Genomic DNA, 11,883 nt, shown 5'->3' with positions numbered 1-11,883 from the left:
AAATATTTTGATCCACATCCTATGTCAGCATTCTATCTACAGATCATGTCAAAGCATTGAAGATGAATTTTTGCGCATGGAGAAACAACATAGACAACTCAGTTTAGAAGGTAACTTGCGGCATTACTTGCTTACTATATGGAAACTCAATCCTCTTTGCATTAGTTCTACTAACAGAGTATAGTAACAGGCTTTTATCCTCAAAAACATAATATTTTAACTGAAGAAATGATCATCTTAATTTCAGAGCCTTTCCTTGCAGAGCATTTCCCAAAACATAGGTCAGGAAAAAGAAGATAAAACAATCCATCATCTCAACACCGTAGCACAAATTTACTCGTTGAACATTGAAAATGATTATTAAAACTGTGTGTCAGCCGTAGTAGGTAATTCAACTCGGCTGTTGATAAAGCTTTTTTACATAAACCAACTTAAAGAATGATATTTTGTTTTTCCAGATAATCAACCCCTAACTGCTGCATGCTGGCAATTGAACATCTGGAAGAGACACAAATGCAATAGAGAGAGGTGCTATAGAAATACGTTTGTCGGCATCAACAGTCACCGGCTCTAAAGAAGGTATCTCACCCTCAGGAGTCACATCAAGAACTTTGCCATTGAGAAGCATAGTTTGGCTGTGGAGATTACCATCTTTAGCTGTCAAATGATACTCCAGTCTCGATCTTTTCTTCCTTCTGTTTGCAATCAAAGATTTCAGCTCCTTTGCATTTGAAAACTTCAAGACTGTATCCATTTCTTCTGCGAAAATTCCTGAAATGGTAGAGAGCTGCACAGAGATACGAGTGTCCCTACTAAAGTTGATCAACAGTATAGTGATTCCTCTCTGGTTGTGAAAAAACGACCACACAGAAAGATTAGATGGAGTCGATAAAAGAAGGAAAGAAGAAAAGAGTGTTTCATATGAATACCCTAATTCGTTTTACCATATCCATACTGCTGCTTAGTATGCATTCAATGAGCAAACGACTGGACAGAATATCGAATACCGAAGGGATGAGGATCAAGAAAGGAATAAGTATGCAAATTATGATTATCCTTATATATCTTGCATTACAGAGGCTTAGTTACAGAAGTAATCTTAATTGGACCTTTTGTTACCAGAGAAATACTAGTTCTTCTACAATCTTCATAGTTTCTCCATACTTACCGCATTCTTAGTACAATGTGCATAAGCATGCAAATATTCCGTTCCTTTAGAAATTGTTGAAAGAACACGTTTTCCCATTAGTCGATGCCAGAGAAGTGCACTGCAGCATAATTTACCCTAACAAATGTTAGCACTATGCCCATGTCCAAAGATGGGTGAACAATTTTAGTTCTCTCCATGACCCTTATCCTGCATAAAAATCTGCTATAAACTTCTCCATTAGATTGGCATTGATATAACAAATTTGAGAAGTAGATATTAGGTCATAAAGCTGTACCTGTAATAATCAGGATTTGGCACATAAGTCGTAGTGTTTAAAAGGCCATAGTTACCACCAATCAAGCTTTGTCTGCAGTAAGACTTGGTATTATACGTAGATGCCATGCCAAGCTGATCTAAATACCTGCTCGCAATGCAATGAATAATTATTGATATTGCAATTCCAAAGAGTATAATAAACATTGCATGTTAAGAAAACTGAGCTTACCAAAAACTAAATATAAAAGCATTAGTGACGAGATGGTGCCCACTGTTATAAGCTCCACCAGCTTCACCCACCCATGCACTTGACCAAGGCCCATATTCCTGCAAAATGGCTTTCAGACTCTTGAATGTGGATGCTTCTCCACTCAGATAAGATGGATCCAGTATCTTTTCCACAAGGTGCTCATCCACACCTGATCAGGAGATAAAGGTTAATGTCCTATAAAAATATCATACTATCAAAGATTTTAATGAAAACTATAGAATTTATTGGCTGCACCTGCCCCAAGATTGTAGATATGATGTGTAACAACATCCAAAATGTTTGGTCCTGTTTGCCGAATAATCTCCTTAAACCAGTCGGCTTCAAAAAATCCATCAGGTGCTATAAGGAGTGGTTTATTTCGAAAATCCTTGTAAATCTGTTTCAGAATCTTATCAAGCTGAATTACATCAGCTGCATACTGCTTACAACTGATGCTTGTTCCAACACCACTTCCACTCAACTCATTTCCTGTTTCAAAAAAAATTACTTCTTATCATCCTTTCCATATAAGACTGAAAATTCTTCGTAGATCCGTCACAAGGAAATAATGTGTTCATTAGCCGCTCTAAAACTGCTTATCAATCTGTTTCTGAATACAGGAATATACATCAAACTGGTGGAGAATAATAGCTTACCTAACTCCCATGCATTTATCTTGTAACCATGATCAACTGTATACTGAATAAAATCACGAGCATTACTTGAATCCCAAGGCCCTTCCATAACTCTATTTGACATCATTTTCCTTCCCTTCAGTGCATTCAATCCAAAAGCCACCACAGCCCTGCATTCACTCTGTAATATCAAGTAGTGCCTGACAACTTTGGCAAAATCAAGAAAGAGCATTCTTTCAGAAAAAGGATGGTTTGGACATCAAGTCAGACTCACCCTGTTTTATTGAAAAAGTGATTGAGGGCATCCCATCTAGACATGGGAAGACATCCATCTGTGAATCCAAACATCAGTGATTCATTCTTAACAAAAGGATGGCAAGGTTGCTTCAAATGCCCAACATCATATATGACTTTATCTTGCAATGTTCCACCCAATCTTATCTTCAATGGATTGAAAGCTGTAGTGGAGGCAATTCAATTGAATATTAGCCAAAAGTTAAAACATGATATAATTGATGACCTAACTATATTCACAGGAATTATCAAGCAGCCAAAAATAACCATCAACAAATTTTTTATCAATTCACGGATCCAGGTCCTTAGACTTCATGCATGCCAATTCTAAATTCCCAAAGGAACTCCATCTTTCCACTCAACTAACACTTCATCGCGACAAATTGCACAAGCTTTTTTTTTTGATAGGCCCTTCCAGTCAACCCATGCAGGTGGTGCTATCCAACATGAAATATTGCAACTAAACAGATACACCTCAGTACTCACCCTTGGGCTAAGATACAGGTATCTACTCTGCCAAATGCATACAGAAGTTGCACCTCATCGCAACCGCATGAAATGGCCCTCTTACACAGCAAGATAGCCTAGTAGGGTAAGGCGACTTGAATCTTGGTGGGAAAAATAACAACACCCCTGCTCTACCAAGCCCCCATTGACATACAAGGCCTAATTTTCTCAGCGAATATATTACCTACTATACTGCTAAGTTCCATGCTAAAAAATGTAAGAGATTTGACTCCTTCAGAAGTGAAGACTGACAACATTCTATTCTTAATTGGACAAACAAAAAGCAAATTACAGTATACAAGTTATAACTTATACCTTTTACAGCATTTGCCAGCAGTGGGTTTTCAAGATCCTGCCAAAGAATCAGCAGAAGTTAAGACAACTTCCATATCATATACATTACTAACATCAAGTATCAAGGACCTATAATTTTGAAGACTACAAAAACTGCAAAATCAAGGGGAAGGCAAGTGGGGTGCAGTCAATTAGAATTACCAAGTTGAGTAAGGAGGCGTTCCCCCAGCTGCATGTCCCGTAATCGCATTTGTTGGGTGGCCACCAGTCCAGAGTTGTACAGATGAAGTCCTCATCCGTCTCTCCAATACCAATCTCTCTGTCCACCCAAACTTTGGCGATCACAGTCTTGTTGAAACCACGCTTTACTTCACATAGTGCTACGCCTATGCCATTATGGTGGTTCCACAACATGACCACCATGTAAGCCACTGCCCAAATCCATAGTCGGGCAGGATACCCCAAATCTTCCATCGACTCAACTATTTGGGATTGAATGCAGGGGTCCTGATACTGCGATACAGAAGGTTGCGTGTGAAGAATATAAAGGGGAATTGTTGAGGAAGATTGTGTGCGAAGAATATAAAGGGGAATTGTGGAGGAGAGCATTGGAACAGGTGTGGGGTGGATGGATAAGAGTGTCTAATCATAGTAATAATGATATTCTAAACACGATAATGATATTCTAAACACGATGGGCTGGACTAGCTGGGCTGTGTTTTTCTCCCTCTGACTTCTACTGTATGTCGGGTGAAGTCTGGAAGGAGTCAGTGGGAGTGGGAGTGGGAGTGGAACTGATTCCAACTGTCACAGGCCAGGGGAAGTGTGTCGTCATCATGAGGCCAGAGTTGGAGGCTTGGAGCCCTCCTGGGTGGGTAGTTCCAAAACCTGGGGGTGGATTTGCGTGAACCCATTTCATTACTTCAAAGTTCAGTTATGGTGGTCCCATTGTTGGGGGCTCTATTGGGTTTTTCCAGCAATGGCTTATTCCTATGGTTAAGGTTTGATTGCAGCAATTTAATTCCTATAGTTAAGGTTTTAGGGCAGCAATTTAATTAGCAGAGGTTTTTGCAATTTTTTATAAGATTGTAAGAGGCTTTTATAGTTAGGCCGATAGGCCTTCCAATTGAAACAGACTTTCGTCGTCCTTTTCGATTTCAGGTTGACACCTGCCATCCATATTCTGCGGGCTTCTGTTTATTCTGCGAGCTTCTGTTTATTCTCAGTGCCGAGAACTTCCGGGTTTCCGTTTCCTGTTTCGATTTCCAAGCGATGTTTAGGCCATGGCATTCCCTAACTGAGGACGCTGTGGATTTCTCGGCGAAACAAAGAAACAGCGATAACGATGGACGGTACAGGAGGCAGGAGACAGCAAGGGGAAGGCACAGGCAGAGGGAAAGGCACATGCACAGGCACGGGCAGGGGCAGATCCACATCTTCCTCTTCCTCCCAAAGATCTCTTAACTAGAAAAAGGATCAAGCGGTTTTAGGGTTCCCTTGCAAGAAGCCGGTCCGTATCAGCAAATCTCTCAAAAAACAAAGCGATGGAAGATCAGAGAAGGCCACGGGCAGAACTCCATCGTTGTTGTTGGGTGGTCCCACGCCCGAGAAAAAATGCAGTGAAAACTCTTCTTCAAGAGTTAAAAACAGGGGAGTTGCTATGTCTGTCAAGGCGGTCGCAAATCAAACCAGAAAACTATTACAGAGCTCAAACGATTCCACAGCTCGTCCCAAAAGAAATCTGCGTCAAAAATCCATTTCTGCCCCGCCCAAAGCTCCGAAGACTACAGATTTCAGTCTTCCAGAGAAGTAAGCATATATCTGTCACTATATTTCTACAATCTGATTTTCTGGGTGTTTGATAAACTCACGCATTTATGTGTGGGTGTTATAGATATGAAATGTTGGCAAAGCTTTTCGATTCCATGGAGTCTGCCATCAAATTGCTTCGGCTTCGTAAGGGAAACAGTAGCTTCTGCAATATCTGCCCCCAAGTTGAATCGATGACCCACAAGTATGTATAAACCAGAGACTGGTTTCCGTTCTCCTCTCAGACCTACAATGCATAGAGCTTGATAACATTAGTAGACATAGAACTTCTTCTCTGTCCAGGATCTAAAGATTGGCCGATTGTAGTCATAGAATGAATGCTCAGACTTTTAAGGTAAATTTTCACAGGCATAGTAAAAGATATTTTCATCACCGTTTGGGAATTAATAGTAAACCCTAATTCTGGTTGCAGGAGATTTATGTATAGCCATGTGGCACAAATGAAGCACATTTTGCCCGAAGGGCTTTTGCTGGAGAAGATCATGACACATGATGAGGAGACGCTGTGCATGAAACCAGAATTGAAAATCATTGTCTTGCATGATGCAGTGCTAAGTGGCAAGAGCAAGGTCTCCAAAGCCAACAATACATTGGGTTTGCGAAAAGCATTTCGTACCCGTCTAATGGAATTCGTCAAGGCTCATCCCAATGTGAGTCTGCTCCAGCTATCCTGTATTATTATTATTATTATTATTCCTTAAAATCCTTCAATATTATGAGTTTTAACTGGGTATGTACATGGTGGGCTTCATCGATTGCATTTCAGGGAGATGATGTTCCGGAGGCAATCCTGCCAGAGCTCTTCAATAGAAAATGTCAGCTAACCTCCCCAGGCTGCTCTCTACTTCCTCCAGTGATATGTAAAAGTCCTTCCCCAACAAGAAGTGTTTCTTCTGATCCGCCTGCCCCTCATCAAGAAGACCCTCAACCCTCTATGATGTCCTCACTTTTACCCAAAAATTTCTAGAGGCAGTTTTCTCAGAGGAACTTCACAGCTGAACCATCTGCGAACCCACCATTCCCTGTGCCGGAGCAAGTCCCAGATTTGAAGCCTCTTTCTGAGGTCCCTGAAACAGCGAAGCCAGATGGGTTTGGTGGGGTTCTTCCATCATCTCTCCATTCTCATCTCTCTCCAGGGTTTAAGAGCCATTTTGCCGTCAACTTATGTCCCACTGCAAATACTCAAGACATTAAGGAATCTAATGAAATAAAGTCCAAATCGTCTACTTCCAATAAAAGCCATCTAGAATCCTCCATCTCAGAGTCTTGCCGCTCTTCCGAAATGCGTCATTTTCAACAAACCCCTTCCAAGGTGCCTAACCCAGACCCTGTCGCTGATGGTACCATTGATGTAGGCACACCTTGCAAAACAACGTCAGAGTCCGAGAATCCAAACTCACCTATATCAAAGGGTTATTTCTCCCCTGTAACACCAAGGGTTACTCGTCGTTCTGTTGCCTTGAAAACAACTTCTGATGTGTCCCGCACACCTTGCAAAACAGCGTCAGAGTCCGAGAATCCAAACACGCCTATATCAAAGGGTTATTTCTCCCCTGTAACACCAAGGGTTACTCGTCGTTCTGTTTCTTTGAAAACAGTTTCTGATGTGTCCTCTGTTGTCAAAACACCAATTGTTAAATCCATACTGAAAACTAATATAAAGAGCCCTATCAGTAAGAAATCTCTGCGATTTGCGGGAGTTTCTGCTGCACCCATTACATCCCCTCCTGTTTCCGGAACGCCAGGCTTTGCTTCTCCAGAGGCCTCTCGTCTTTCTCAGCCCACTGTGAAGAGATCTAACAATACCAATGTCAAAAGAGCAATAGCTTTTAACAGATCAGAAAAAGATTCCTTCGCTCCTCTTGCTTGTGAGCAGCCTGGAACCCGTTCAACACCTCTGAAAAGGAAGGCAGAGGAAGCCAATTTGGATGATGACCTCACTCAAGGTTTTCAATCTCCACAGTCCCTTGTACTCTCTACACCTGCCAAATCTGGTGAATGGGGTAACTCTGTGGATTCATTTAAGTCATCACCTTTGAGGAGGGCTGCAAATCCATTTGCCATATCGAAGAAGAATGAGAAGGTGATGCAAAACTCTACATATCCTCAGCATGATAGAAAAACATCAACTTGGAGAACACTCCAGTGAAAGGGTTCCCTAATACTCCACCCTTGCATGCTTCAAAGCGATTCAGATTCGGTGTAGATGAATCCCAGACACTGCAAGTTGACACAACTAAGAATTGCTCTGAAACAAGCCTACTGTGCTTACGATCTCCTAAGAAAAGCAATGTTGAACCTTGCAAGCTGGACATTGGTAGAGAATCGAATGTTTCAGAGCCAACTGAAAAGACAACAATATTCAGGAGGCTTGCAAGATACATATCGATGGAATGTCTCAATCAGATCAGGAAATCATTGACTCCATTCCAATGCCAGTGTTGCAAGAGGTAAGTTCTTGTCATTATCTTTCGTGGTTTTACTTTGTTCATAATTAGTTGATTCAAGTCAATGACATTAAATTTCTTTTCAGACCAAGCTTTACCCCATGTTCGTTAGTGCCTTGGAAATTGCATTGGCATATCATGTCAAATTGCAATGACTTTTCTTTGTGATGTTCTTTGTAGTTGCTAATACTTTATCTGCTCTGGCTGATTCTGGGTTGGTTGCATGCTGTGTTGTAAACTGAATGCATGTTATACGTCAAAATATATTGTAGCATAGATAATACTGCAGGTCACTTTGAAATTGTAAATTTTTTTGAGCTTCTGAGTAAAATTTTCCCCTTTGAGTACTAAAGATTGTTTGGAACTTTGTAGGTCTATGAAAAAGAGTTGAAGACGATAGAGGAGTGCAAGTCGGGTGTATCTGCTGCTAATATGCGTCAGCAGATGATTGGATGCTTGCCTAGACTCTTCAATATGATACGTGATATATTTCGTTTAAGCAAACGCTCAGTTCTTACAAGACAGGAGCTTGTTCACAAAATAATATCAAATCACACGGATGTTACTGATAGAAGTAAATAACTCTCTTTGAACATCTCTCTTCTATTGTCTTGCAGGAAACAATTTCAATGCCATGCTATGTGATCTGATCTCATGCTTAATATTTTGTACTCGCAAGTGAAGTTGAGGAGCAGTTGCACCTCCTTGGACAAATAGCTCCTGAATGGATTTCTGGAAGGATAGCTTCCACTGGTGACTTTCTATACAGGTATGCTATGCATGAGTTGATTGAGATAAATGGAATCAACTAAAATGTGAAAGGTATTATTCTTGTGTTATGTATAACTCATTTTAAATTTTTTACTTGGGCTCAGTGTCAAAAGTAACATAGATCTGTCAATGATCCACGCAAGAATTGCGAGCGCCTTGTAAACACATGCACTATGAAAGCTGGTGGGAACATGGAATATGTGTGGGAGTGCTAAACTACGCAGGCCAGTCTTTCAGACTCTGCAGCTGTACTCGTTGAAGAAATGCTTTCAAACATCACTTCTGTGGATTGGTACTGTCATTTATATCTATTTTTGATAGAAAGTGAGGTAACCTCTCCAATGCTTTTCCATGAGACTAAGGATTGCCTTGTGTTAAACACATGTTTTGTCACTTTGCCATGTGGTTGGAAATTATTATCAGGATATCCTTATGTTAAATATTTAAGTTGTCATTATTGCAAATCTAGGCTTGTAGTGGACGTGGCCGACCCACACTGGTTAAAAGAAACATATGACTTGCTTCCAAATTTCTATTGAGCATGTAACCGAAAAAATCATGAGAGAATCTGCCCATATTGCAGCTAAAAGGAAGGAGGGGTAACTGTTTAATAGGCAGTTTTTCATGCAGATGGTTTTTTTTTTCATCAAAATTGAATTGTGGCAAGGGAAAGAAAGCACTGCACTGTTTCTAAAAATTTAGTGTTGTGAGAAGACTATAGGAATGTTGAAAAGAGCAAGGGAGACTCTGCCTTGTGTTATAGTCCTCCCAGTTTTAGTCATGTAAACAGTCTATTCTGTAAATACTGCCAGTCAGTTGTGTTCCTTGCTTCCGTTGTTTTGTTTCCTTACATATTTTCTGCCAAGGTCGCACTGTTAGTTTCTCAAACAGAGTCATTATCATGACATCCAACCTTAGAGCAGAGCACTTGCTTGCTGCATTGTCTGGCCACACAACAATAAAAACCGCAAGAGAGAATGTCATGCAAGAAGTATGCACACGCATTCCTGGACTCTGTGTATGCATCTTTTTCATATAATTTTATCACGAAGTTGGCTGCGGTGCTTTGACATGCCTTTGAATATTGTTGCAGGTTAGAAGACATTTCAGGCCAGAGTTATTGAATAGACTTGATGAGATAGTTGTATTTGATCCTCTTTCTCATGATGAGCTCAAGAAAGTTGCTAGACTACAGATGAAAGATGTAGCAATTCGTCTTGCAGAGAGAGGTGTTGCTTTAGGGTTTACAGATGCCGCTCTGGATCTTGTTGTTCACGAAGCCTATGATCCTGTAAGTAATCACTTTGTTTCTTGTTTTATTCAGTCTAACTTGCCAGGGGATGTGCCCCCTACCCTAATAAACTTGACACTGCATCTCCTTCACCAGTCCTCCCTTTCCCTATTGCAGGGGACATGACCCACTCCTTGGACACATGTCTCCACATCGTAAGAGATGTTGAGTTAGGGTTCCCTCACTAAATTGGACTTACCTCCCTTTGAAACAATCTAGAATTGCGATTTATATGTTCTATTCTGATGCCTGGTATTTTTCATTCATAATGTTTGCTCGGTGTTCTTCATGTACAATGATTTTATTCAAGGTCTTATTTCTATTTTCCATGCCCTGTCATATAAACCTGTGTGGAAAGTTATTCTAGGAGTTTGATGTTTTGCAGAGTTTTGGTTGTGGTGGCCAACAGTGAATATTAAAAGCGCAGGACTTTTCAGTTTACAATTTCATTTTCTCAGATTTTCAATGGTCTATCATATATTTTGCATGAACCTGTCTAGGGAGTAATTTTAGTCTGATATTTTTGCTGGCAGTTGGTTGTGGTGGCCAACGGTTGATCTTTAAGAGATGTGAACTCTTCAGTTTACAGAGTTGCTTTCTGAGATTTTCAATTTTCTCAATTTTCACATTCAGTTTCGGATTTTCTAATTTTCACATGATCTTCTTCCTTCTGTATGGATCCCATCGATATAAATTTCAGTTCTGTTCTTTAAATTTTAACATTTTCCTCTGGCACTTGAACTTTAAAAATGGGGTGCTGCCTGTCTCTGCGTACTCGGCGAACTTAGTTCAAAGTATATAGTAAAGGGATGTTTTTGGTGTGTTTGTTGATTAATATAAATTAATGCATTGTTTACTTGTTAATACTAGTGAAGCAGGCAAGATCATTATTAGCCTTTGTGGTTTACGGGTAATTTAGGTCAAAATTTGTGAGTAAAATGCAAGACTAGTTGGGGATTCTCATTTAAAACCTCTAAATGGATAACGTGGTAACGTGGTACTTGCAGGTTTATGGTGCTTGCCCCTTGTGACAATGGTTGAAAAGTAAAGTTCTCACTCTGCTATCTTGGATGCTCATCAATGGGGAGATTGATGAGAACAATAAAGTATACATTGATGCAGTGCCTATTCTCCAGTCCCTCAAACAGGCACCCAAAATGATCGGTTGAAGGAAAATTGTTGAAATTACTACGAGGAGAAGGAGATGATCTACCTTATTGGACCAAGAGGTAATTGACAATGTCCATGGAATTACATGAATTGATTGAGGATGTATCTGGAGCAAACTCTGGGAGTTGTGACATCCAAACTCATCTATCACTTGCAATGCTTGGAGTTGATGATGATTTGGTATCAAATAGCAGTCCAGATTTTAAATCTACTTCTCTGAGCTTCATAATTTTTCTTACTGCTTGCTTCTGTAAAAGCTTCAATATTTTATATTTGGTGTATTACTGTGAGCCAATGTCACTACTTAGTTGTGTTCAATTTCAATCACTCTGCATAATGGCTGAAGCTGTGTCTGAAGTTGAGTGGAGTCCATGTAAAGTCCCTTGCCCACTTGATCTACTTGGAGCAAACTTTTAGAGAACAAGAACATGATAATAACAAACCTAGGGGCAAAACCTTCTGCTCTGCAAATTCCAGTTGGGGACCTTAATAAATATAGTTAAAGTCTATAAGCACTTTTTAAGGCATTTCAACACACCTCAGTAACTAATTTAATCATTTGCACATCTCTTGTCTTTTGGTGAGCATTTCTTGTCTTTTCTCTTGTGTTTCTTTACTTGTTTAAAAATTTTGAACAATTGATATCATTCAACGTTTTTGTGAATTAATTAAAGTCTGGCCAATTTTCACTGATGAATCCATTGCTATTGCGTTGTAGCATTTCTTTTTGCATTCTGGTCAGGTGAAGCACTAAAGCTTGATGCATATTTAGCTATAATGGCCCTAGTGTCTTTTAACTCCTCAATTTATATTTTATGCGACAGCGAAAGAACTGGTAGCTTGTTAATTGAAAAGAAAAACTTATTGCTGGATGATACAGCTTGACATTATTCTTGTGGTTGATCTCTATTGGATGAGTTTATGGTTAACACTCCATTGGCTGACATTGTAATGATGGCCATCTTAAT

The 11,883-nt window shown here is 39.9% G+C and overlaps 3 protein-coding genes across 4 annotated transcripts; 2 read left to right on the top strand and 1 right to left on the bottom strand.

Annotated features, from left to right (window-relative positions):
• Positions 1 to 332: 332 nt before the first annotated feature.
• LOC149141741 (heparanase-like protein 3) lies at positions 333 to 4,167 on the bottom strand. The gene is made up of 9 exons (XM_089450921.1): positions 3,608 to 4,167; positions 3,428 to 3,464; positions 2,586 to 2,769; positions 2,333 to 2,481; positions 1,932 to 2,165; positions 1,656 to 1,845; positions 1,446 to 1,571; positions 1,169 to 1,268; positions 333 to 844 (listed from the first exon to the last, which is right to left on the bottom strand). The coding sequence occupies exons 1-9, from the start codon at positions 4,013 to 4,015 to the stop codon at positions 470 to 472; spliced, it is 1,803 nt and encodes a 600-aa protein (XP_089307047.1). The 5' UTR covers positions 4,016 to 4,167; the 3' UTR covers positions 333 to 469.
• Positions 4,168 to 4,513: 346 nt separating this feature from the next.
• On the top strand, positions 4,514 to 6,203 carry LOC149141740 (CDT1-like protein a, chloroplastic). The gene is made up of 4 exons (XM_089450923.1): positions 4,514 to 5,215; positions 5,301 to 5,420; positions 5,649 to 5,886; positions 6,003 to 6,203. The coding sequence occupies exons 1-4, from the start codon at positions 5,067 to 5,069 to the stop codon at positions 6,201 to 6,203; spliced, it is 708 nt and encodes a 235-aa protein (XP_089307049.1). The 5' UTR covers positions 4,514 to 5,066.
• Positions 6,204 to 6,518: 315 nt separating this feature from the next.
• On the top strand, positions 6,519 to 11,398 carry LOC149141739 (chaperone protein ClpB1-like). 2 transcript variants are annotated; one of them, XR_016265065.1, is made up of 4 exons: positions 6,519 to 7,686; positions 8,056 to 8,452; positions 8,559 to 8,783; positions 9,548 to 9,661. XR_016265065.1 is itself a non-coding variant. In XM_089450922.1 (3 exons), exons 1-3 carry the CDS (start codon positions 9,356 to 9,358, stop codon positions 10,774 to 10,776), a joined length of 312 nt encoding a protein of 103 aa, XP_089307048.1. In that variant the 5' UTR covers positions 8,790 to 9,355; the 3' UTR covers positions 10,777 to 11,398. The 2 variants fall into 2 exon arrangements, 1 of the variants encoding a protein (XP_089307048.1); XM_089450922.1 differs by lacking the exons at positions 6,519 to 7,686; positions 8,056 to 8,452; positions 8,559 to 8,783 and adding exons at positions 8,790 to 9,445; positions 10,753 to 11,398 and having other exon boundaries at positions 9,548 to 9,745.
• The last annotated feature ends 485 nt before the right edge of the window (positions 11,399 to 11,883 follow it).

This window comes from Pinus tabuliformis, chromosome X (assembly GCF_031772625.1).
Source record: "Pinus tabuliformis cultivar Carrire ecotype Pingquan chromosome X, CPIR1, whole genome shotgun sequence".
In the NCBI taxonomy this organism is placed as follows: Eukaryota; Viridiplantae; Streptophyta; class Pinopsida; order Pinales; family Pinaceae; genus Pinus; species Pinus tabuliformis.
The sequence above is the reverse complement of the archived record's forward strand: the minus strand, read 5'-3'. Positions and strand labels throughout refer to the sequence as shown.

Coding starts and splice junctions, on each gene's coding strand:
- LOC149141741 (XM_089450921.1), bottom strand. CDS start 4,015: ATGCTCTCCTCCACAATTCCCCTTTATATTCTTCGCACACAATCTTCC. Junction 3,465..3,607: donor ACGCCTCCTTACTCAACTTG/GTAATTCTAATT, acceptor ATTCTTTGGCAG/GATCTTGAAAACCCACTGCT. Junction 845..1,168: donor CACATTGTACTAAGAATGCG/GTAAGTATGGAG, acceptor TTTCACAACCAG/AGAGGAATCACTATACTGTT.
- LOC149141740 (XM_089450923.1), top strand. CDS start 5,067: ATGTCTGTCAAGGCGGTCGCAAATCAAACCAGAAAACTATTACAGAGC. Junction 5,421..5,648: donor GTTGAATCGATGACCCACAA/GTATGTATAAAC, acceptor TTCTGGTTGCAG/GAGATTTATGTATAGCCATG. Junction 5,887..6,002: donor TCGTCAAGGCTCATCCCAAT/GTGAGTCTGCTC, acceptor ATTGCATTTCAG/GGAGATGATGTTCCGGAGGC.
- LOC149141739 (XM_089450922.1), top strand. CDS start 9,356: ATGACATCCAACCTTAGAGCAGAGCACTTGCTTGCTGCATTGTCTGGC. Junction 9,446..9,547: donor GAGAGAATGTCATGCAAGAA/GTATGCACACGC, acceptor ATATTGTTGCAG/GTTAGAAGACATTTCAGGCC. Junction 9,746..10,752: donor TTCACGAAGCCTATGATCCT/GTAAGTAATCAC, acceptor TGGTACTTGCAG/GTTTATGGTGCTTGCCCCTT.